Source organism: Impatiens glandulifera, chromosome 9 (assembly GCF_907164915.1).
Source record: "Impatiens glandulifera chromosome 9, dImpGla2.1, whole genome shotgun sequence".
Taxonomy (NCBI): domain Eukaryota; kingdom Viridiplantae; phylum Streptophyta; class Magnoliopsida; order Ericales; family Balsaminaceae; genus Impatiens; species Impatiens glandulifera.
This window is the reverse complement of record NC_061870.1, coordinates 34,111,569-34,137,909: the sequence shown is the minus strand read 5'-3', so window position 1 is coordinate 34,137,909 and position 26,341 is coordinate 34,111,569. Positions and strand designations below refer to the sequence as shown.

The 26,341-nt window shown below is 32.5% G+C and overlaps 3 protein-coding genes and 1 pseudogene across 4 annotated transcripts; 1 reads left to right on the top strand and 3 right to left on the bottom strand.

Moving 5' to 3' along the window:
* Nucleotides 1-1,286: 1,286 nt before the first annotated feature.
* Nucleotides 1,287-7,963, top strand: LOC124914329 (E3 ubiquitin protein ligase DRIP2-like). Of its 2 annotated transcripts, none has more exons than XM_047454848.1 (7): nucleotides 1,287-1,740; nucleotides 3,339-3,438; nucleotides 4,051-4,330; nucleotides 4,429-4,892; nucleotides 5,179-5,229; nucleotides 7,438-7,510; nucleotides 7,585-7,963. In XM_047454848.1, exons 1-7 carry the CDS (start codon nucleotides 1,623-1,625, stop codon nucleotides 7,759-7,761), a joined length of 1,263 nt encoding a protein of 420 aa, XP_047310804.1. In that variant the 5' UTR covers nucleotides 1,287-1,622; the 3' UTR covers nucleotides 7,762-7,963. The 2 variants fall into 2 exon arrangements, with proteins under 2 accessions (XP_047310804.1, XP_047310803.1); XM_047454847.1 differs by having other exon boundaries at nucleotides 4,426-4,892.
* Nucleotides 7,964-8,068: 105 nt separating this feature from the next.
* Nucleotides 8,069-11,298, bottom strand: LOC124914327 (renalase). Its single transcript, XM_047454846.1, has 9 exons — nucleotides 10,828-11,298; nucleotides 10,497-10,766; nucleotides 10,288-10,414; nucleotides 9,763-9,824; nucleotides 9,447-9,677; nucleotides 9,237-9,358; nucleotides 8,888-9,026; nucleotides 8,617-8,794; nucleotides 8,069-8,291 (listed from the first exon to the last, which is right to left on the bottom strand). The coding sequence occupies exons 1-8, from the start codon at nucleotides 11,227-11,229 to the stop codon at nucleotides 8,639-8,641; spliced, it is 1,509 nt and encodes a 502-aa protein (XP_047310802.1). The 5' UTR covers nucleotides 11,230-11,298; the 3' UTR covers nucleotides 8,069-8,291; nucleotides 8,617-8,638.
* A 310-nt stretch (nucleotides 11,299-11,608) lies between these two features.
* Nucleotides 11,609-12,819, bottom strand: LOC124916314 (photosystem I subunit O-like). Its single transcript, XM_047457039.1, has 3 exons — nucleotides 12,683-12,819; nucleotides 12,386-12,600; nucleotides 11,609-11,670 (listed from the first exon to the last, which is right to left on the bottom strand). Exons 1-3 carry the CDS (start codon nucleotides 12,817-12,819, stop codon nucleotides 11,609-11,611), a joined length of 414 nt encoding a protein of 137 aa, XP_047312995.1.
* Nucleotides 12,820-13,820: 1,001 nt separating this feature from the next.
* LOC124916313 lies at nucleotides 13,821-22,897 on the bottom strand (annotated as a pseudogene).
* Between the last annotated feature and the right edge of the window lie 3,444 nt (nucleotides 22,898-26,341).

The window sequence follows — 26,341 nt, the reverse complement described above, 5'->3', positions numbered from 1 at the left end:
AGAAAAATGTAAAAAAAATAAATTTGGATATCTTAATTTTAATTTAAAAAATTATTTCAAAATATATTTTTTTTAAAAAATTTGAACTCATAATCAAATTTATTTTTTATTTTTCAAGTTGAACAACTAGACTATACCCTTTTATGTTAAAAAAAATTAATTAAAATCATATTTTATTTTAATTAAATGTGCTATAGAATTTACTGCCCCGACCCTAGTTTATAATCTTAATGCGATTTTCCCTTCTAACAATAGCAAAGTTATGAATATGTGGAACTCATATTTTAATCAACTGTAGAAAGAAAATTCTCAATTTTATAATTATGAGTTGAATTCAATGAAGTAGTTAATTTGTTTTTGTTTCAATTTTAAAAAATAAAAAATCTTTTTTTGCTTGTTTTTATTTGGTTCATCATCCATTTTTATATATATTCCATAATTTATTGTGTATTGATTTTCAATTGAGATTAAAAATGCATGATAAATGCAAAATTAATTTAACTAGTTATAAATCCTTAAATTTGGAATTGGATAGAATTTGAATAAATAAATATATATATATGATTTTTACTTTTTTTTATTAGGTTTTTCATTTAAATATTAACCATGATAAAATAATATATATTAACAAATTTAATAACATTTTTATTAAACTAACTCTAACTAATTCATTTGTTTTAAAACATGATTTATTATTTGATTTTTGGGTTATCAATTAAAAAATTATTTAATAAAAAAACAATTATTTGAAAATATTTATATTAAATTATTAAAATATTTTAGTTCTATAATTAATTGATAATATATATTTTAAAATAATTAAATAATTCAAAATCAGACACTTTTATAGTGAAAATCAATTCAACCCTGTATAAATAATAATAATTAAAATAATAAATAAAAAATAATTAAGTGTTCACATTCTTATAAACATAAAAATCAATATTAATTATTTGAGATTAATAAAAACATAAAGAAAAAAAAGTTCAATAACAAACCTAACATAAAATTTAGTTTTAATAAATTCAAAAACCCTAAAAATGGTCCATTTTTCAAAAGAGATATTCCTTGATCAAAATAATATTTTTTTTCTTAATGCCTCTTTGAAAAAAATTAATGTATTATTTATACAATGAATATTTATTTTACAATTACTTAATGATGATTAAATATTTAAAAGAATAAATTTGATGAGTGGAGAATGGAGACAAGTAAAAGCCCAAACTTTGAAACAGCCTTATTCATTGTTACTGTATGCTTGCGGTGGCTGGCATTCCCAATTCGCGATTTAGCGTTTCTTCACGCATGGTTTTACACATTGAAACTTCCTCCCATCTTCTCTCTAACGTCCGTCCGATCCGATCAGATCAAACCCAATCCTCCAACGTCTGCATAGATCCGATAATTTCAACGTAAATTTTTGCTCTGACATTTGAACCCATCTTCCAATCTGCAGCTCAAATCCCTTAATCTTGTTCCATTTATCAGATCGCGTCTTACCCATAATCGTTATCTTTTCTCCTCGAATCTGGACTACATCCTACATAGTGTGTTCCTCCCTCCTCCTGTCCCGCATTCAATGCAGTTTTAGATAATATTATTATTATTATTAGAAGAGAAAGATGATGAGTGGCCAGTTGGTGAAAGTGCGGAAGGAGGCGCTGGCGGCATGCATGAAATGCCCTCTTTGTAACATGCTCTTGAGAGAAGCTACTACTATTTCGCTATGTCTTCACACATGTGAGTCCCTCCTTTAAACCAGCACATTCTTCTTTTGCTTATTTTAGCTATACTGAATTTGATGTAAGAATTGGGTTTTTAGAGTCTCCCTTGTTTTCATCATCTTCTTGTTTTTTTCTTCTTTATTACTTTGCGTATTATAGTTTGTTTCTTTATGGGTTTTCCCCTTTGTTATTTCATCTGCTCAATTGATTTCTTCTCTGTGTATTGAGTTCATGAAATTGGGTTTCGATTATGTCAGACGAGAAGAGGTAGGTAGTAGCATCACTCATGTTCTGTAAGTAAGATGGTATTTCTGGATTGAATCAATTATAAGCACGTGTAAACATGTTCAAGTGTTCAACTACATATGAATGAACAAAGAAATTGTCAAAACAGTGTGTTTTTTTCACAATATTAGGATTTTTTAGCTGTTCCATATGTCTTCAACAAGGGATATATATCAAGTACCATACTGTTTTTTTCTTCATTGTGGTTATTGTTTCGTTTTTGCATGTGAGTGATTTTTTGTTCGTTTTATTTTTCCATTTTTTGGCCTCATGCCCCTTTTTGTTTGTACTCATTCATGTGGACTATCCGATCTCTGTTTCTGCAGGTTTTAATGAGATTATCTTTTCCAAAAAAAGAAAGAAAAGTATCATATGTCTTTTCTTTTGAGTTTGATCATCATGCAAAACACTGTCTCTAGATTAGCCTTATGAATGCTATTCTGCCTTCTGTGTGCATGACAAGATTATGATGATTTTAAGCTTATGTTGGGGAATGTAGATCCATTTCTCATTTCTCTTTTACTTGGCTCATCTTTTCTAGTTCATATGAGTTGTCTGTCTGATTCAGAGCCAGTTCTCTCTTAGGACAAAGACTGAGCCTGTAATTTGTAGTTCCATTTCACATTTCTTCAAACTTCAAGATTTCTAGGCTGGTAAGTTACAACAGTGGCATCAGAGCTGAAGATTTATAGAAGAAATGTAGATGAGAGGTGAAGGAGCCTAGTTTTGAGACAAGAGAAACTGATATTTACTAAACTGGTAAAAAGGGCAGCGGAAAAAAAGAGAGTCAACTTTGTATTGGAAAAGTTTATGAACGTGAGATGTGATCATTCTTACAGTCAAAGGGAAAACAGAAAACGGAAAGACAATAACAAAGAGTAAAAATTAGATTACGATCCAATTCAAAGAAATCCCATTATGTGCTAATTCTTCATTTTATATTGAAGCAAATGTGTTTAGGAAGAAGACCTTGATCCTCTTTTTCAGCACTCTCTTACCACGGAGTGTCATTTTCTTGAACTCTTTTCATATCGTGCACCACATAATGAGGGTGATGATCTTCCATTAAGCCCAAACACCATCCTATCATTTGAGCCCAAAATTCCACAACAGATCGAGGCATGACCCACTGAAAATTGAGGATACTTTGAAGTAAAGATTAGATATTCGAGGCAAATGTCCAGTGAGCAGGATGACCATCTTTGTACCAAATGGCCTGCGTTTAATTTTATTTAAAAAAATCATTACTCTTTGTAAACCAATAACTAGCTTATAGTTTTTCTTTTGAAGATACTCTATAATAATACTTGGGTTGTGGATTTTGACCAGTTTGCAGGAAATGTATATATGAAAAACTGTCTGATGAAGATGTGGATTCCTGTCCAGTATGCAATGTTGATCTTGGTTGTGTGCCCGTGGATAAACTCAGGCATGTGATCTCTCTCTCAATGAGACATTCCAGCTTTTACGCATGTTTAGATTGATTATCTGAAACTAATGTTTTTTCACAATCTCATTTGAAAATCGTCAAAACTTAAAATCAAAAGTGATTTTGTTCGTTCTGTTTAAGATTGTTACTAGATCATGATGAAATTACTTTATGAACTAAGAGGGAGATTATAGTGTGATACTTGTTGCTTCATTTGACAAACAATTCATTTCTAGATGATTGTATTTTTTTGCTTCATTTGGTATAGACTTTTTTCTCATCATGATCAAATTAATTTTTAGATCACAATCAAATTATATTTTACATCATTGTGTCATTTTACAAACGTAACAAATGTTGATTTTTCTGGATCACTATCAACATGAATTTCCTTTAAACCAAAACAGCCCAAATGTGACACTGGCCTTGTAATCAGATCCCTAGTTGGAATCTAGAAGCTTTCTCATTGGATGTCTTTTCATTGTTAGATTTGCAGGCAATTCATTTTATACACAAGCATATATATATCGCTTTGATATAATCCGTCTCTTTTCAAATACATGTAGGGAAAGGTGATCTATTCTGATATCCATTAATTTTGAAAATATGCAGACCAGACCATAGTTTGCAGGATATAAGAGCTAAAATATTCCCTTACAAAAGAAGACAGTCAAAGACTCCTCAAGTTGTTTTACCCTCTTCAGTTTCACCTCCAGTCAAGAGAAAGGAGAGATCTTTGTCATCGTTGGTTGTAACTACTCCTAAAGTTCCTATGCATATTGTCTTCACAGGCCGGACAGCAAAACCTGCCTTAAGAAAGATGAATTTTCGTGGGCCATCCTCCTCTATTAAGGAATCTGCTCCTTCAGAAGATTTTCTTGATAAGTTACAGGTATTGAAAAGATTTTCAACTTTTTTGTTTTTTTTTTCATCATCGGATTCACTATTATTCATAGGATGAATAATTTGGTTTGTTTGTTTGTTTAGAAGAACACTTCTCCTGGAAACCCTTCCCCACAAGAAGAAACACTTAATAAAGAAGTAGCTAAAGATGTTCAGACATGGGAAAGGAATGTTGATTTATGGAAACCATTGAACTGTCTGGTTGAAGCCGCAAACAGGACCAAGCCTTCCAAATTGTGTCATCAAGATTCGCCTTTCTCAGGGAAACTTGAGCTTCCTGATGTTCCTGACTACGACAATGTACGTCTGTCTAAGACCAGAATAAAGGAACAACCGCAAAAATCTAAATCTCAGCTGGATAACAAGATTAACAACGAATTAAACCCAGTTCACGGAAGACCTGTTAAACGCAAAAGATTGCATGATCGAAATAATGCATCTGGTGGACTACTGAGTTCCTCCTCAGGACAATCTATGATTAGCATTAAGGGAGCTAAAGAAAACAGACCAAACTGTCCAATTTGGTTCTCTTTAGTTGCCTCACGAGACCAGTAAGATGGTCTTTTATTTATAAAGATTAAGTTAATCCGAAATTATGGCCTTGTTCGTTTTGGGTTATTTAAAAGTAATCTCAAATAACCCACAATTTCATCTTACATCCTCTCATCAATAACATCATTCAAATCCTCAACCAAAATAACTTGTACTTTTTATTTTTAAATATATATTTATACCCTTTAAGTGTATTTACCCCAATAACTCGCTTTTTAGTAACCCAAAACGAACAAAGGTTATATGAACAAGGCCTATACCTTAATTCTTGATGGGATTTTTCAGGCGAGAGATTGATGCCTTGCCACAGATCCCAGCAGGTTATTTGAGGGTAAAGTAAGTCTTCTAACACCACATTGCTATGATTTGTTTGCAATCATTTCCTTTTGAATTCATATTTGATGTATGTTAATTGTGGAATACAAATAATGTCAATTCCTAAAGTGTCCCTTTGCCTTCCCATGATCCATTACTCCAAGTGAAAGATGGTTTGCCTTCTCAATAAAGACATATTAATGTTTATTTAGGAAGTTGTAATGTCATTTATTCTAGTATTTGCCTATAAATTACAGCCTTCGTTCTAATAGTTTAATCATCCTAAAATATATCAAATTTAAGCATTCTCTCCAGCATTAGTATTATATCAACCACAACATTCCTGTATTTTGAAGATGCCTTCGTATACTGGCCAAGAGTTGAACGACTTGTTGTACCCGCTGCAAGAACGGGCAATCATAACCACACATAAGGGGCCTGTGTTGGGTAAGTTCCATACAGGGTGCCCGACTATCAATGTACATCATCACATTCAGAAAATGAGCGGCCTGGGCGAACGTGATCTGTCTGGAAAGAGGACCACTGAGTTAAAATGGTTCCAGGATGGGTGCACGCTCTTCTTAGAACCTATAACAGGTAGAGGACAGGAACAAGTAGGGTGGATTGACCCGAGCCTGGACATATTGCTTTTTGAGTGGTTTGAACTTTTCGTTCTGTCCCAATTTGATCAGATAGAAATGGGCGGAATACTGGATGGCCTCTCAAGTGGGGAAAACTACACGTTTCTGTTCTTAAAAGGGGTCTTGATACTCCGAACTATAAGTGTGGCTTACTCGGTTGAAGGTGCTAAAGTTCTAGGCCCCAAGATCATGCCTGTTTATGTTAAAGGTGACATGAAGGCTAAAGTGAGGCAGTTAGGGCATAAGCCTTGCTTTATTGACCTTGACTGCTTGAACAATGAAGAGGCCTTAGTGGCCATGCTATGCTCACTGCAGTACCCCTCTGTTGCTGCCCGACTTGATGATGTTCCATGCGTTTACAGCAGGATATCCCTGCCTGAGTGTGATGTTACATTCATGGGGAGGGATCGCATCTCGTTGATGAAAAGGGTGATTCCATCGCCGGAGAGTTGGTGGAATGCTCTTGTGGTTTTGGCTTGTAAGTTGGGGGCAGTTCAGGACCTTGTCCGTGCTTTTAGGGCAACTCATGGGTTGTGTAGCTGGCTGGATGGGTTAGACATCCTCGGGGTAAGTGATTTTCGGATGACTTTGGATGTACCTGAAACTAGGGGTTGTAAGAGTTTGTTTATGGGCTCAAAGCTGGCTAAGACAGATTCGGTAAGTGAGCCAACCTATATTGCGTGTTCATTAGGTGAGCTAGTTTGTGATTGGGGTGCGGGACTTGAGATGCGGAATATGCTTCTCCACGTATCGGATGAGTTAGGTCTAGCGAACAAGGAAATGAACCGTAATTGGGGTAGTGAAGATTGTTCTGTGGGTGATAGTTTGATGAGAGAATCAGGATTCTTTGATTATGGTAGGATGAACCGGTTTTATGAAGAAGTTAAGGGTAGGATAGGCTCTGAGGTTGGTTTCTTAGGCTGTGAGGAGATCCATGAACTGCTCTGCAGGGTTGTCTCCAAGATGAGGGAGTGTGCTGCAGGTGACTTGGCAGTTCAAAAAGAGATGCGAATGCTGAAGAACCCTAGTTTCACAGCTTACTATGGAAGGCTCTGGCGAGAAAACGGGACTTGTACGGTCGGTGAGGAAGGAGTTATCAACCAACACAACTCGACAATGAAGAAAAGTGAAGTATATGCTCTCAAGAATTGGCTGGATGTGTATGGCTTGAGTGATGAAGTGATGGTTCTGTGTGGGTACAATGCAGTCCAGAAGTCTGAGCTTGATGAACTAGTGTATCACAAACTGAGCTTAGAAATAGGTGCCCAAGGTGTGTATGTTGAAGTGAGCCGTGAGACGCATTGGAAGGATGTGTGGAAGACCAGGGAATTGAGGCCCCGAAAAGATATTTTCTGGTGCTTTTGAACAAGATTTATCTAAGAATGGAGGATCGAGGCAGTTATGAATGATATATCTAGGGTTAGGTTGGGCCATTGATTTTCTTCACTAATCTAAATATATGGAAAATGTGTGATGGTTGAGTTTGTTTTGTTCTTGGTCTAATGTCTTTTTATTTCTTTCATTTTCTTTACTTTCTCAAGGCATTTTTTTTCAATGATATTGACCTTAGTTTTCCTCTCCTGAATAGGGATGGTAATTTGCCCGTCTCCTTCATTCAGAAGTATCTAATGAAGAAACTTGATCTAACAAGTGAAGCTGAGGCGAGTTCATCCAACTCCAACTTTGTTTTTCACTGAATGTTACAGTTTTTTTTCATTATTATTATAATTTGCAGGTAGAGATAACATGCCAAGGCAATCGAGTCCTTCCAACATTACAACTGCAGAATGTGTTGGATCTCTGGCTACAAACACCTTCTGCCACATCGAGAAAGGTTTCAGCTTCTGTGGGCAGCTCGGCTAAGGAATTTGTAATGGTTCTCTCCTACTCCAGGAAGCTCCAGACAACCTAAGGATAGTTTTTTTTGTTTCTTTTTTTAAAATTTCCAACAATATCACTTTCATGTCTTGGTAGGTATCTTTATTGCATTATTTTGATATTATAAAAAGTTTTATGGATTTTCAATTCTAGTTTAACATCTTCTTATGTAATAACAACAGTCATTCAATTTGCCTTGAAGATAGATAGTTGTAGTGTGGTTGGTTTTGTTCATAGTTTTGATATAAAAATTATGTCGATTTTTGGTTATTTGAGTGATCAAACCGAGTTTTTAGAAAGCTTCATGTCTATTTTTAAATTAAGTTTGTATAATTCTAAGATAGTTTGTAACAACATAATTAACCTTAAAAATGAAATAGGACTGTCTACATGATTCATACATCTTCCCTCAGTTGTCTCATGTGAAGATTTGCAACAAAAAATATTGTCAAAACTTGTTGGCAAATAACATTGGACCCGACCTAGAAAGTTCTGCAAAAATCATCATGTCCTTCAATTTGCAGACGTTCACCCCCCAGCAACAAAGTTATAGATGCATGCAAGCTGCATTACAGAAAAATCAAAGTCAATAACCATTTACAAATTACTAATATATATAAATAACATGGAATTTCTGCATTTCAAAACCAACTACATTTAACTATTCATTTTTTTTCTTTTTCTAAATAGTTTTAACATCTGTTATGCAATACTGAGTTGAAGCAGCAATTCTAGCTTATAAATATATTTTTTTGAAAAATGTCAACTTTTATTGAAAAGAACGCAAGATGCGTTCAAACGTTACAAAAGATAAGTAAAAAACAAAACAATAAATAAGAAAACAACATAAGAAATAATAAAAGAGAAGCTTTAGCTATGCTAGTCATACCTCTAATCATAGTGTTGAAAATCTAAGCTTGAATCGCAAGAACCTTATCTGTTAGTTCACTAGATTCTAACCCAGGAAATTGCCCAATATCTTTCCCATCAAGAGGCCAAAATTCATTATGTAGGCCAACTGCAAACTCTTCTGGGGATGAACCATCACTTCCAAAGTAATCTGCAAGCTGCATTACCCAAAATGTTCAATGCTGTTAAAAATAATTTTCAAGTACAAAAGATGCAGATAAAGGAGAAAATAGAGGACTATGAAATACTACATGGTTAGCTAAGCCCATGCCACTCAAGGCAGCTGCCTCTAGGCTCGAACCCAATAGCCAATCGCCACATATTCCCGCCCTTCCTTGAGGATCAAAGATACATGGGATACGTGGACTATTAGTTGGAAGAGCAGCACCCCTACACAATTTTAAATAGAAACAAAATTGATATAGCAACTTCCAACCTACAAGAACCAAACTGAGCAAATAAAGTAAAAGAAGTGCAATTATGCTCCCATTAGTCTGTCAATTACATTTCCTTGATATATGAAAAGGAAAATACGACTCAAACTTGATAATAGATAACGTCAAATTTATTCTTGCAGTAAAGTAGTTCATCCATACATACCATAACTGCAATCGAGTGTAGATGGGGATATTAAGTGAGCTTTTAGGCAGTCCTAGGCCAATCTCAACACCCTCAAGCATCAATGCTTTAACTCTCTCTGCAGTTACAGTTGGAATGTTTTCCTAATAATTAACACACAAATTATTCTTATCAACGAATAAAGAATTCATTAAAGAGATTGAGCCTTTTCACATATAATATATAACTAACCTGAGGAACTTTATTTTTTTTACCAAAGGTGGCAGTGCTGAAAAATGTCCAGCTATGAGGTCCACCTTTATGAGCTGGTGATAATTTCATTGTGTTGTTTGCCATCCAAGAGATAGAATCAACTCCTTTCACAAAAGCTCCTTCCATAGGTGCACCATCACCAGTCATTGGGACAGGAAGAGGATCATCAAATGCAGCAAGAAGAGCCCATATAGAACTTAATTCCAACCGCTGCAAATATATAACCCCCCAAAAGTGAAGAAACCCTAAAGAAATGTATATTGTACACATTTATTAGGCCAGTTCAGAAATTTACCTTCATTTGCTTCGCAATAAGTGGCAAACCTGATGATGAAAGCAATTTGTTTGCACATTTTCCTGGTGATGATGCATAGCAAAACACCATAGTATATGATCAGATGCATTTATGAATCAAAGAATGAAGTGCTTATTTTCAAACAATTTTCTCATGAATGAAAAGTTTACACTTTATTAAAAAAACAAAATCTGACCCTTTATTAAAAAATAAAATCTTGCTTAATTCAGTAATATAGTAAGAGTTTACAAAAGACAACTTTAATCCTTGAAAATGAATCAAAGATAGTCTTTAAGTACTTTCTCGGCCTTAGTCCCACCTTTTATCAAACCAACTTACAAATCAAGTGCAACTAATTAAGTATTCAGTTTTATCAAACGCAATTTAGCCTTCCACTTCTACCTCTTTTCTATTTCATCTTTGCCTACATCTCTATAAACAATATTTAATTTGAGGATGTTATGATGAAGACATCTGGAAAATCTTAATGGAGGGAAAACTAATAAGTGATTAAAGAAGAATCACCATTATGAGCAATAACAATGGCATCAAATTTTCCATGAGGCTTTCCATTCTCACTCAAATGCCACTTCCCATTGTACGGTTCAAGCTTACTAATCCAAGAAGGTCTTACCACCTCCACCATGGAAGTCTGCAACAAATATTTGTTAAAACCAATTTAAGAGTGAAGAACAAAACAAAACAGGTCAAGCCACAAAAAAATTTGAAAATACCTGAGAAAGTATTGAATTTGCAAGAGGCCTCATTCCTTGAACACCTATATACCTCGGAGAGCAAGAAGGAAGTTGAAGAAATCCACCACCAGGTTCAAGCTCCCCAATTGCTCCCTCCCATTGTCGTACCAGACCCATCTTAAGCCATCCATCAACCAACTTTGCAAATTGAGGATCACTTACAGTGAAGAACTGCGCAGCATGGTCAAACATCAACTGTTGTTCATCCACCGTTCTAGTCCCCAATCTTCCTCCCAACCCATGATTTCCCTACAAAAATATAATCCTGTCAATACATGTATTTACTAAAGAAGTTTCAAAATTACAATACCGTGTCAAAAACTGTCGACCGGATTCCCCTCTTCTCCAAATACATAGCACATACAAGACCGGACATCCCTCCACCGATGATGCCAACAACAGGTTCATCAGAAATAGGCCCATCGAACACAACCTGCTCCTGACTGAATGTTTTCTTCAAAGCGGACCTTCTAGAGGTACCGTGTGATGACTTTCTTCTCACTTTACCGCCACTGTATCTTTTGGGTCCATCCATGTCGGTTCCCTTCGGGGAATTGGAGGTTGTTTCGTCGTTGGTTCCGATTTCTGCTCTGAAGGATAACTTATGTTGGGTTTTGATGGGAAAGGAAAATCTTTCATGGGTCGGAGTACCAAATGGCTGCCGATTGAGAAAGAAACACGATGAAGTTAGTATTCTGCAGGCGCTCGTCATAGAAATTTTGGAGGGAAAGACAACGAGTGATAGAAGAAGATAAAGCTTTTGATTATAATATAAAGAACAACCTCATCACTTCTTTTATTGTTTAAACTTGAATAGTATAGTTTTATTGTCTTATAACAAATTGTTGCTAAAAATGTAGTCTTTTTATTGGGGAATTTGATCAAATAACCTCAAAGATGAGGTTATTTGATCTGATGGTAATTTATTAATTTTATTGCGCTCGTGGTGATTTTGTTTTTTTTGGACGATTTTGTCCTTGTCGCGAAACGCTAAGTGACTTAACGTTTCGCTAAGTGGATTAGGTTTAGTATAAATACTCTAATTTTTCATTTCTTTCATTTTCTTTCTCTCTCTTCTTTTGTTCTCTCTTTCACGGCGGCGACGACGGCGACGGCGGCGACGAAGGCGACGGCGGCGACGAAGGCGACGGTGCTTATGCAGATACAGATTTGATTCATATTCAAACCTGGGTATTTAGGCGACGGTGCGGTGTTTAGGCGACGATGCTTCTTTTCTTCATTTTTTCAAACCCTAACCTTAAATCTATTGTTATATAAAATAACATGTTCTTATTTGGTTCATATTGGTTTATATTTTGTATTTGATTCATATTGGTTCATATTTGTGGTTCATATTGGTTCATATACGTCGATGATAATATTTGCAGATAATCTCGGATTATATGAGTTCCGTTTCAGGGAAGTTTCTCCAAGAACTTACCGTTTCGCTAAGTGCTTGCCGTTTCGCTAAGTGCTTACCGTTTCGCTAAGTGCTTATCGTTTCGCTAAGTGCTTATCGTTTCGCTAAGTGCTTACCGTTTCGCTAAGGACTTTTCGTTTGGTGAATTGTGATACACTATTTGATATTCAATTATGTTAAAACTACATACATAAACATGAGTTGTCTTAGCTCAGTTGGTAGAGTGCGTTTCTTTTAAGTATGTGGTTGTGAGTTCGATTCCCACAGATGGTGTTTTTATGTTTGTTTTTTTTTACTTTTGCATAAATGAAATAGTATTGAAAGAAATGAAACAAAAGCAAATTAAACATTCATTAACAAATATCCAAAGAAAGTAGTTCACTTTTTACATATTATTATTTTCTTAATTAGAATTAATTTATTTTATTGAAGTAATCTTCGGTCCTACTCTTGAATCCAATTTGTCCAAAAGTCAATGCCAAGAACAATCTCATGTGCCAAGTGAGAGCAGGGCCAGTTGGGAAGTGAGCAAGCTCAGTCCCAATGCTGGAAAAGAAGAGTCCGGTCAAACTGTTGTCGTTGATCGCCGGAATACTGGAAGGTGCTAACCATCCGATCAACCCAAACCCAATCACGTTCAGATCTTTCCAATCCCTCTCGAAACTACAATCAATCAAACAAACAAATTTCAATTCTATTCTTATTTTCTTACATTACATACATACATGATACATAACATGTAAACTTTCCACCTGAGGCTTTTGCAACCATCAAAGGGTTTATGGCTTTAACTGGAGCCTTTAGGAATCCTGAGCTCAGTCTCACCTTAGCGAAATGCTGAGCACTTAGAGAAACGATAAGTCCTTGGATAAACATAACCATTTCTCTACAAATGAGAATTTGATTTATGCAAAAGTAAAAAAAAAAAACATAAAAACAACGTCTGTGGGAATCGAACCCACGACCACATACTTAAAAGAAACACACTCTACCAACTGAGCTAAGACAACTCATGTTTATGTATGTAGTTTTAACATAATTTAATATCAAATAGTGTATCACAATTCACCAAACGAAAAGTCCTTAGCGAAACGGTAAGCACTTAGCGAAACGGTAAGCACTTAGCGAAACGATAAGCACTTAGCGAAACGGCAAGCACTTAGCGAAACGGTAAGTTCTTGGAGAAACTTCCCTGAAACGGAACTCATATGATCCGAGATTATCTGCAAATATTATCATCGACGTATATGAACCAATATGAACCACAAATATGAACCAATATGAATCAAATACCAAATATAAATCAATATGAACCAAATAAGAACAGGTTATTTTATATAACAATAGGTTTAAAGTTAGGGTTTGAAAAAATGAAGAAAAGAAGCATCGTCGCCTAAATACCTAGGTTTGAATATGAATCAAATCTGTATCTGCATAAGCACCGTCGCCTTCGTCGCCGCCGTTGCCGCCGTCGCCGCCTTGAAAGAGAGAACAAAAGAAGAGAGAGAAAGAAAATGAAAGAAATGAAAAATTAGAGTATTTATACTAAACCTAATTCACTTAGCGAAACGCTAAGTCACTTAGCGTTTCGCGACAAGGACAAAATCGTCCAAAAAAAATAAAATTACCACGAGCGCAATAAAATTAATAAATTACCATCAGGTTATTTGATCAAATTTCCCCTTTTTATTTAACATAATCTAGATTTCTTATTCTTCTTTCTTTTTCTAAATAGAAAATGTAACATTTGATTCAATGATCAAAATAACCCTAGAGTTGGTTACGCGTTTTTATGAACAACACAATAAAATACACTATACAACATTTCAAACAAATAAACATAAAAAAAATACATCAAAATTTGAAATACTTGTCATTACATCTTCGTATCGCCCATATTTTCTCTTCAGACACAGTTTAATTCTATTGTGCTTCATGTTTTGATTGGATTCTTCTCAATTGCTTCGCGTAGCCCAACATTTAATTTGAAATTGTTCTTCACCAATCGGTATTCAGATGCTAACTTTCTCAAAATAAGAAAACGGAATCTTATCACCTATATAAAATTCTTGAACAATAATTTCTCAAAGATGTAATTCAGTATCCTTATTTTCAGTTTGATGAATAGCCAGCAAATCAAGAATCTCATAGATTTGAACAGAAAAAGGTTTTGAATCATCGCCTGATATAAATTCTTGAACAACATCATTGATCTCAATAAGACTACACCCAGGTGTTCTTCTCTTCATCCCCTTGCTTCGAATAAGCTTTCTCATTCTGGAAACACCATCCCATTTTCGTAAATTAGCATATATATTCGAAAGCAACACGTAATTCCCAGTGTCATCCGGTTCCAGCTCAAGAAGCTGTTCCATCGCAATAACAGCCATTTCAAGGTTCCCATGAGTTCTGCACGAACTCAATAAGGACCCCCAAATTGCAGAGTCGGGGGCCATAGGCATGCTCTTTATAACATCAAGAGCCTGATCAAGGCAGCCTGTGCGGCCTAAAAGGTCAACCAAACAACCATAGTGCTCGACCCCCGGCTCGATTCTGTAGTTCTTTCTCATTGATTCAAAGTAATTCAGACCTTCTGTCAGGAGACCTGCGTGGACACAAGCCGATAAAAGACCAACAAATGTTATCTCGTTTGGCTGAACATTAGTCTTCTTCATATCCTCAAACAGCTCGATAACTTCGCGAGCCCCACCATGATTAGCTAAGGCCGAGATCATTGTACTCCAGGAAATCACATCTCTGTGCATCATTTTATCGAATACCTGTCGGGCTTGATTCAAGCTTCCGCACTTTGCATACATCTCTATAAGAGCATTACATATGCAAGTGTTGATCATGAGATTATTCCTTTCTGCATAAAAGTGAATCCATTTCCCAAGCTCAAGAGCTCCCAATTTGGCACATGCTGGCAAAACCGTAACCAAACTAACCCAATCAGGCTTCACGCCTGCTTTCTGCATTCGTCGAAAAACATCCAGTGCATCGGCTAAACACCCTATTCCGATGTACCCTGAAATCATAACCGTCCAAGATACGATTGTCTTATCAGGCATTTCCTCAAATATAGACATTGCCTTTCTGACATGTCCCAACTTTATATGTCCCGTAATTAGACTGTTCCAAGCAACCACATCTCTATCAGGCATTTCTTCAAACAGGTTATGTGCATCAATCAAAGACCCACATTTCACATACAAGTCAAGCAAAGAATTCTTAATTATTGTGTTGGAATCGAACCCATATTTATGTACATGCCCATGAGCTTGCCTTCCTATTTCAATGTTTAATAGACCTGCGCATGACCTAATCACAAATGGATAGGTGACTTCGACTGGAAAAACATGGTCTTTTAGCATCTGTTTGTACACATTGATCGTATGTAGATATGAAGTGTTACGGGTATAAACCCTGATCATTGCATTGTACAAGAAGCTATTTGGGTAGACCATCTGCTTGAACAACAATGTTGCGTAATCAATATTGTCATTTCGATCACAAATATCAACCATTTTTGTGACCAAGAAGTTGCTCTGAGATAGAGAGAATTTTATAATTTGGGAATGTAGCTTCTTCAATTTTGCTATGCTTATGGATTTATGCAACAATGGTACAAAAATGTCTTCCAATCCTCTTACGTTCATTATACACATATCTACGATTCAGAACTCGTCGTCATCGTTCATACAGACGCGAGAAGCAGCCACGAACGCCAACCCTAGTCGCCATCGTCCGCCGCTCCGGTGAGATAAACGCCGGTCCTCCCATTTTCCCTGGATCTCTTACGGGCTCGACACAGAATAAGCCCATTAAGCCCAATGGACTAGGACCATTACTTACAATCTCATTGATTTGAAAATTCAGTATTTCCTTTAATTTGAAAAGTATTAATTATATATATATATATATAATATATATATATATATATAATTAAGATATACTGTATTTAAATATTTAAATATAAATTAATAAAAAAAATAAAATTATAAAAAAATTATTTACAAAATTAATAATATTTATTTATTTATTTAGATAATAATTTTTTTTTTTAATTTATAAATATAAATTTGTTTTATTACATAAATTCCAAGATATTTATAAATTTATAATCATAAAAATTCTATCACCATAAATTTAAAATGGTAAAAGTTACTTTAAATTATATTAATTAACTTTTTATAAAATTGTAAAATTATAATATTTTAAAAGTTATTTAAGATTATAAAACTTACTCATAATAAATATTTATTTTTCTTTTATGTAGCTCTTGGTAGATAAAAATGGTCAAATCTGTTGGTTCCATTATGTTCCACCTTCACAAAAATTAATTTTTCATAATAAATATTTATTTTTCATTAATATAGTTCTTGGTAGATAAAAAGGATCAAATCTGTTGTTTCAAATGATAGTCTTCATTATGTACCATCTTAGGGCTGCAAATGAGTCGAGTCGAGCTCGAATTTGCTTGAGCTCGAGCTCGACTCGATTTAGCATTTATTAGCTCGACTCGAACTCGAGCTCGAACGAGTTTATAAATTTGAGCTCGATCTCGGCTCGACTATTTACCTATAAACTCGACTCGACTCGAAAAGCTCGAACTCAAGCTTGAACTCAAGTTCGAGCTCGAACTCAAGCTCGAGTTCGAACTCAAGCTCGAACTCAAACTCGAAATCAAACTCGAAATCAAACCAAAATTTATTTATAAATGAAAAATTAAACTTTCATACATATTTAACATTTAAAACATAATATTTTAAAATGAAAATATGAAACGGTCATAACTATTTAAAATTCCAAAAATATGATAATCCAAAAAGCATCAAACCGCAGTTACTAATTAACACAATTACTAATTAAAATTCTAAAATATAAAATTTCAAATCAAAGTACAAAATTATATAAATTGTTTGAACATTTAATATATTAATATTTCTTAAGTCACGTTTCTTCAAGCAAAGCCGATAACACAAGTACAATTACCTGCATTTAATAATATGAAATGTTTAAGCTTCAAAATAATTAATATAAAAAATACATGTTAAAAAAAAATAACTAAAATTTAACTTACTTTAAGGGGAGATACAAAAAAAATCTATTTTCTATTAAATATTATATATATATATATATATTTCTTATTTGGATAAAAATATAATAATAATTTATTAACTTATTTATAGTCAGAATCTATTAATTTATATTTATATTATAATATAGTATTAATCTTTTAAATTCATTTTCTCTCTCAACATATTATAATATATACCAACATTTTTTATCTCTTCATAATATATATAAAATATATACTAATATTTTTTTATCTTTTATTATATATAATATATTAATATTTTTTTTTTATTTTCTTCGAACTTTTTTTCTATCACCAATCTAACCCTAATACAAATTGTAAACATATTTTGTTCTTGACTAATTGAACTATATATAATTGTATTTTTCTATAGATCTATGAACACGATTTATATAAGCATAAATTTTTTATAATAAAAAATCAAGGTTATCTAATAGTATGAGCAATAGTTATAGTAGAAATGAAATAGATTTTAATTTACCTGTAGATTTCTTGCGAATGAATGAGAGAAATAGTGTAGATGAGAAATAACATAAAAAAATGTATTAACCTATTATGAATGAGTGAAAGTGATGATGAATGTGAAGACGGAATAAGAGGAAGTGGAAGAAGAAAAGGAAGAAGAAGTGGAAGACGAAGAAGTGGAAGAAGAAGAAGAGGTGAAGACGGAAGAAAGAAGAGACTAAAGATTTGATACATAAATTAGGGTTTTGCTTTATGACAAATTAACAATAGAATACAATAATGTGGATTGTGGGCTTTCTATATAGGCTTTGAAAAAAGAGAAAAAAAAGAATTGTTTTAAATTTTAAGTTTTTTTATATTAATTAAATAAATATATATATTATATAATATCATGCTCGAAAAAACTCGACAAGCCATCGAACAAGTATTATATGAGCTCGAGCTCGACTCGAATATTAAACGAGCCAGCTCGAGCTCGACTCGAACTCGATCAAAGCCAAGCTCAAGCCGAGCTTTGACCGAGCGGCTCGCGAGCAGCTCACGAACGACTTGACTCATTTGCAGCCCTATACCACCTTCACAAAAATTAATTTTTTCAAAAAATAAGTTAAAAGTAATTAAGAGAATGAAAAAACCCACATATATTTTGTGAGTCAAAAGTATTTAAGAGAAGAAAAAAACCCACATATTTTGAACATAAATTTTCAAACAACCTATCTCATCTCGATTAAAAGAGGCTCTAAGTCCAAATGTGAGATGTAATTCAATCTCTTAAACTACTTAAAACTTTAAAATTATGATATTTTAACTTTTAAGATTTTCTAAATTATTTAAATTTATAATTATATATAAATTAAGTGAATTAAATTTATAAATATGTAAAAACTATATATTACTTATTGACATAAATTTAATTAAATAAACTCATTTAATTAATTTTATATTTATTTTTAATGTCATTTTCTTAATACAAGTACAAGAAACTATTTATTTTTATTTTTATTTTACCATTTTTAAACCCACACCCTTATATTATTAATTTTATAAATAAGACAACTAACCTAGATTAAATCATTTTTTGGGTTAAATTTATTGTTAACATATTATATATCTTAATATTTGTTTCTTACAAAAACTAGAAGAAAAACACACATATTCCTCAACATTTTTACAAATTATAAAGAACCGTAATTTCTGCCGGAGTAACCTAAAAGAAGAAATAAATCATAGATGGATAAATTTAGAAAAAATAAATAAAGAATATTTTATTTTATTATATTTATCAAATTACATTGCTTAAATATATAGAGAAAAAAAATCTTACACAAAAATATTCAAAATCTTTGATGTTGATAAGATATTGAATGTTGTTGAGATAAACTATATCCAAAATTTTATTTCATTGTTCTTAATTAGATTACATTTACTCGAAATATATAAAAAATATCTGAAATGAAAATATTTAAAATCTCATATGTTTGTTAAGAAATATTCAATGTTGTTTAGATCAACTATAATTGAAGATTTTATTCATTGAATTAATGAGATCATGTAATATTACTTAAATATATAGAAATAAATTAAACGAATCATGAAGTTAATATCACTTGACTCAAAGGATTGCAGAGTCGTAAGCATATTTATTATAGATGTCAAAAGTATATAAAGATGTCCTCTAACTATCTTAATTGAAACAAATCAGCCCTTGTATAATTTGTGATCCTTTTGGACAGTTTCTCAAATTATAAGCTTTTTATTATTTATAATATTAAAAAATAAAAAATAAATTGTTTAATCGCAAAAACAAAAATCTAAATCAAAGAATGATAAATACTTTATCCTACATTGAAATATTGGTGTTTGGTAGCTCAGTTGGTAGAGTGCGTTTCTTTTAAGTATGTGGTTGTGAGTTCGATTCCCACAGATGGTGTTTTTATGTTTGTTTTTTTTTACTTTTGCATAAATGAAATAGTATTGAAAGAAATGAAACAAAAGCAAATTAAACATTCATTAACAAATATCCAAAGAAAGTAGTTCACTTTTTACATATTATTATTTTCTTAATTAGAATTAATTTATTTTATTGAAGTAATCTTCGGTCCTACTCTTGAATCCAATTTGTCCAAAAGTCAATGCCAAGAACAATCTCATGTGCCAAGTGAGAGCAGGGCCAGTTGGGAAGTGAGCAAGCTCAGTCCCAATGCTGGAAAAGAAGAGTCCGGTCAAACTGTTGTCGTTGATCGCCGGAATACTGGAAGGTGCTAACCATCCGATCAACCCAAACCCAATCACGTTCAGATCTTTCCAATCCCTCTCGAAACTACAATCAATCAAACAAACAAATTTCAATTCTATTCTTATTTTCTTACATTACATACATACATGATACATAACATGTAAACTTTCCACCTGAGGCTTTTGCAACCATCAAAGGGTTTATGGCTTTAACTGGAGCCTTTAGGAATCCTGAGCTCAGTCTCACCTTAGCGAAATGCTGAGCACTTAGAGAAACGATAAGTCCTTGGATAAACATAACCATTTCTCTACAAATGAGAATTTGATTTATGCAAAAGTAAAAAAAAAAAACATAAAAACAACGTCTGTGGGAATCGAACCCACGACCACATACTTAAAAGAAACACACTCTACCAACTGAGCTAAGACAACTCATGTTTATGTATGTAGTTTTAACATAATTTAATATCAAATAGTGTATCACAATTCACCAAACGAAAAGTCCTTAGCGAAACGGTAAGCACTTAGCGAAACGGTAAGCACTTAGCGAAACGATAAGCACTTAGCGAAACGGCAAGCACTTAGCGAAACGGTAAGTTCTTGGAGAAACTTCCCTGAAACGGAACTCATATGATCCGAGATTATCTGCAAATATTATCATCGACGTATATGAACCAATATGAACCACAAATATGAACCAATATGAATCAAATACCAAATATAAATCAATATGAACCAAATAAGAACAGGTTATTTTATATAACAATAGGTTTAAAGTTAGGGTTTGAAAAAATGAAGAAAAGAAGCATCGTCGCCTAAATACCTAGGTTTGAATATGAATCAAATCTGTATCTGCATAAGCACCGTCGCCTTCGTCGCCGCCGTTGCCGCCGTCGCCGCCTTGAAAGAGAGAACAAAAGAAGAGAGAGAAAGAAAATGAAAGAAATGAAAAATTAGAGTATTTATACTAAACCTAATTCACTTAGCGAAACGCTAAGTCACTTAGCGTTTCGCGACAAGGACAAAATCGTCCAAAAAAAATAAAATTACCACGAGCGCAATAAAATTAATAAATTACCATCAGGTTATTTGATCAAATTTCCCCTTTTTATTTAACATAATCTAGATTTCTTATTCTTCTTTCTTTTTCTAAATAGAAAATGTAACATTTGATTCAATGATCAAAATAACCCTAGAGTTGGTTACGCGTTTTTATGAACAACACAATAAAATACACTATACAACATTTCAAACAAATAAACATAAAAAAAATACATCAAAATTTGAAATACTTGTCATTACATCTTCGTATCGCCCATATTTTCTCTTCAGACACAGTTTAATTCTATTGTGCTTCATGTTTTGATTGGATTCTTCTCAATTGCTTCGCGTAGCCCAACATTTAATTTGAAATTGTTCTTCACCAATCGGTATTCAGATGCTAACTTTCTCAAAATAAGAAAACGGAATCTTATCACCTATATAAAATTCTTGAACAATAATTTCTCAAAGATGTAATTCAGTATCCTTATTTTCAGTTTGATGAATAGCCAGCAAATCAAGAATCTCATAGATTTGAACAGAAAAAGGTTTTGAATCATCGCCTGATATAAATTCTTGAACAACATCATTGATCTCAATAAGACTACACCCAGGTGTTCTTCTCTTCATCCCCTTGCTTCGAATAAGCTTTCTCATTCTGGAAACACCATCCCATTTTCGTAAATTAGCATATATATTCGAAAGCAACACGTAATTCCCAGTGTCATCCGGTTCCAGCTCAAGAAGCTGTTCCATCGCAATAACAGCCATTTCAAGGTTCCCATGAGTTCTGCACGAACTCAATAAGGACCCCCAAATTGCAGAGTCGGGGGCCATAGGCATGCTCTTTATAACATCAAGAGCCTGATCAAGGCAGCCTGTGCGGCCTAAAAGGTCAACCAAACAACCATAGTGCTCGACCCCCGGCTCGATTCTGTAGTTCTTTCTCATTGATTCAAAGTAATTCAGACCTTCTGTCAGGAGACCTGCGTGGACACAAGCCGATAAAAGACCAACAAATGTTATCTCGTTTGGCTGAACATTAGTCTTCTTCATATCCTCAAACAGCTCGATAACTTCGCGAGCCCCACCATGATTAGCTAAGGCCGAGATCATTGTACTCCAGGAAATCACATCTCTGTGCATCATTTTATCGAATACCTGTCGGGCTTGATTCAAGCTTCCGCACTTTGCATACATCTCTATAAGAGCATTACATATGCAAGTGTTGATCATGAGATTATTCCTTTCTGCATAAAAGTGAATCCATTTCCCAAGCTCAAGAGCTCCCAATTTGGCACATGCTGGCAAAACCGTAACCAAACTAACCCAATCAGGCTTCACGCCTGCTTTCTGCATTCGTCGAAAAACATCCAGTGCATCGGCTAAACACCCTATTCCGATGTACCCTGAAATCATAACCGTCCAAGATACGATTGTCTTATCAGGCATTTCCTCAAATATAGACATTGCCTTTCTGACATGTCCCAACTTTATATGTCCCGTAATTAGACTGTTCCAAGCAACCACATCTCTATCAGGCATTTCTTCAAACAGGTTATGTGCATCAATCAAAGACCCACATTTCACATACAAGTCAAGCAAAGAATTCTTAATTATTGTGTTGGAATCGAACCCATATTTATGTACATGCCCATGAGCTTGCCTTCCTATTTCAATGTTTAATAGACCTGCGCATGACCTAATCACAAATGGATAGGTGACTTCGACTGGAAAAACATGGTCTTTTAGCATCTGTTTGTACACATTGATCGTATGTAGATATGAAGTGTTACGGGTATAAACCCTGATCATTGCATTGTACAAGAAGCTATTTGGGTAGACCATCTGCTTGAACAACAATGTTGCGTAATCAATATTGTCATTTCGATCACAAATATCAACCATTTTTGTGACCAAGAAGTTGCTCTGAGATAGAGAGAATTTTATAATTTGGGAATGTAGCTTCTTCAATTTTGCTATGCTTATGGATTTATGCAACAATGGTACAAAAATGTCTTCCAATCCTCTTACGTTCATTATACACATATCTACGATTCAGAACTCGTCGTCATCGTTCATACAGACGCGAGAAGCAGCCACGAACGCCAACCCTAGTCGCCATCGTCCGCCGCTCCGGTGAGATAAACGCCGGTCCTCCCATTTTCCCTGGATCTCTTACGGGCTCGACACAGAATAAGCCCATTAAGCCCAATGGACTAGGACCATTACTTACAATCTCATTGATTTGAAAATTCAGTATTTCCTTTAATTTGAAAAGTATTAATTATATATATATATATAATATATATATATATATATATAATTAAGATATACTGTATTTAAATATTTAAATATAAATTAATAAAAAAAATAAAATTATAAAAAAATTATTTACAAAATTAATAATATTTATTTATTTATTTAGATAATAATTTTTTTTTTTAATTTATAAATATAAATTTGTTTTATTACATAAATTCCAAGATATTTATAAATTTATAATCATAAAAATTCTATCACCATAAATTTAAAATGGTAAAAGTTACTTTAAATTATATTAATTAACTTTTTATAAAATTGTAAAATTATAATATTTTAAAAGTTATTTAAGATTATAAAACTTACTCATAATAAATATTTATTTTTCTTTTATGTAGCTCTTGGTAGATAAAAATGGTCAAATCTGTTGGTTCCATTATGTTCCACCTTCACAAAAATTAATTTTTCATAATAAATATTTATTTTTCATTAATATAGTTCTTGGTAGATAAAAAGGATCAAATCTGTTGTTTCAAATGATAGTCTTCATTATGTACCATCTTAGGGCTGCAAATGAGTCGAGTCGAGCTCGAATTTGCTTGAGCTCGAGCTCGACTCGATTTAGCATTTATTAGCTCGACTCGAACTCGAGCTCGAACGAGTTTATAAATTTGAGCTCGATCTCGGCTCGACTATTTACCTATAAACTCGACTCGACTCGAAAAGCTCGAACTCAAGCTTGAACTCAAGTTCGAGCTCGAACTCAAGCTCGAGTTCGAACTCAAGCTCGAACTCAAACTCGAAATCAAACTCGAAATCAAACCAAAATTTATTTATAAATGAAAAATTAAACTTTCATACATATTTAACATTTAAAACATAATATTTTAAAATGAAAATATGAAACGGTCATAACTATTTAAAATTCCAAAAATATGATAATCCAAAAAGCATCAAACCGCAGTTACTAATTAACACAATTACTAATTAAAATTCTAAAATATAAAATTTCAAATCAAAGTACAAAATTATATAAATTGTTTGAACATTTAATATATTAATATTTCTTAAGTCACGTTTCTTCAAGCAAAGCCGATAACACAAGTACAATTACCTGCATTTAATAATATGAAATGTTTAAGCTTCAAAATAATTAATATAAAAAATACATGTTAAAAAAAAATAACTAAAATTTAACTTACTTTAAGGGGAGATACAAAAAAAATCTATTTTCTATTAAATATTATATATATATATATATATTTCTTATTTGGATAAAAATATAATAATAATTTATTAACTTATTTATAGTCAGAATCTATTAATTTATATTTATATTATAATATAGTATTAATCTTTTAAATTCATTTTCTCTCTCAACATATTATAATATATACCAACATTTTTTATCTCTTCATAATATATATAAAATATATACTAATATTTTTTTATCTTTTATTATATATAATATATTAATATTTTTTTTTTATTTTCTTCGAACTTTTTTTCTATCACCAATCTAACCCTAATACAAATTGTAAACATATTTTGTTCTTGACTAATTGAACTATATATAATTGTATTTTTCTATAGATCTATGAACACGATTTATATAAGCATAAATTTTTTATAATAAAAAATCAAGGTTATCTAATAGTATGAGCAATAGTTATAGTAGAAATGAAATAGATTTTAATTTACCTGTAGATTTCTTGCGAATGAATGAGAGAAATAGTGTAGATGAGAAATAACATAAAAAAATGTATTAACCTATTATGAATGAGTGAAAGTGATGATGAATGTGAAGACGGAATAAGAGGAAGTGGAAGAAGAAAAGGAAGAAGAAGTGGAAGACGAAGAAGTGGAAGAAGAAGAAGAGGTGAAGACGGAAGAAAGAAGAGACTAAAGATTTGATACATAAATTAGGGTTTTGCTTTATGACAAATTAACAATAGAATACAATAATGTGGATTGTGGGCTTTCTATATAGGCTTTGAAAAAAGAGAAAAAAAAGAATTGTTTTAAATTTTAAGTTTTTTTATATTAATTAAATAAATATATATATTATATAATATCATGCTCGAAAAAACTCGACAAGCCATCGAACAAGTATTATATGAGCTCGAGCTCGACTCGAATATTAAACGAGCCAGCTCGAGCTCGACTCGAACTCGATCAAAGCCAAGCTCAAGCCGAGCTTTGACCGAGCGGCTCGCGAGCAGCTCACGAACGACTTGACTCATTTGCAGCCCTATACCACCTTCACAAAAATTAATTTTTTCAAAAAATAAGTTAAAAGTAATTAAGAGAATGAAAAAACCCACATATATTTTGTGAGTCAAAAGTATTTAAGAGAAGAAAAAAACCCACATATTTTGAACATAAATTTTCAAACAACCTATCTCATCTCGATTAAAAGAGGCTCTAAGTCCAAATGTGAGATGTAATTCAATCTCTTAAACTACTTAAAACTTTAAAATTATGATATTTTAACTTTTAAGATTTTCTAAATTATTTAAATTTATAATTATATATAAATTAAGTGAATTAAATTTATAAATATGTAAAAACTATATATTACTTATTGACATAAATTTAATTAAATAAACTCATTTAATTAATTTTATATTTATTTTTAATGTCATTTTCTTAATACAAGTACAAGAAACTATTTATTTTTATTTTTATTTTACCATTTTTAAACCCACACCCTTATATTATTAATTTTATAAATAAGACAACTAACCTAGATTAAATCATTTTTTGGGTTAAATTTATTGTTAACATATTATATATCTTAATATTTGTTTCTTACAAAAACTAGAAGAAAAACACACATATTCCTCAACATTTTTACAAATTATAAAGAACCGTAATTTCTGCCGGAGTAACCTAAAAGAAGAAATAAATCATAGATGGATAAATTTAGAAAAAATAAATAAAGAATATTTTATTTTATTATATTTATCAAATTACATTGCTTAAATATATAGAGAAAAAAAATCTTACACAAAAATATTCAAAATCTTTGATGTTGATAAGATATTGAATGTTGTTGAGATAAACTATATCCAAAATTTTATTTCATTGTTCTTAATTAGATTACATTTACTCGAAATATATAAAAAATATCTGAAATGAAAATATTTAAAATCTCATATGTTTGTTAAGAAATATTCAATGTTGTTTAGATCAACTATAATTGAAGATTTTATTCATTGAATTAATGAGATCATGTAATATTACTTAAATATATAGAAATAAATTAAACGAATCATGAAGTTAATATCACTTGACTCA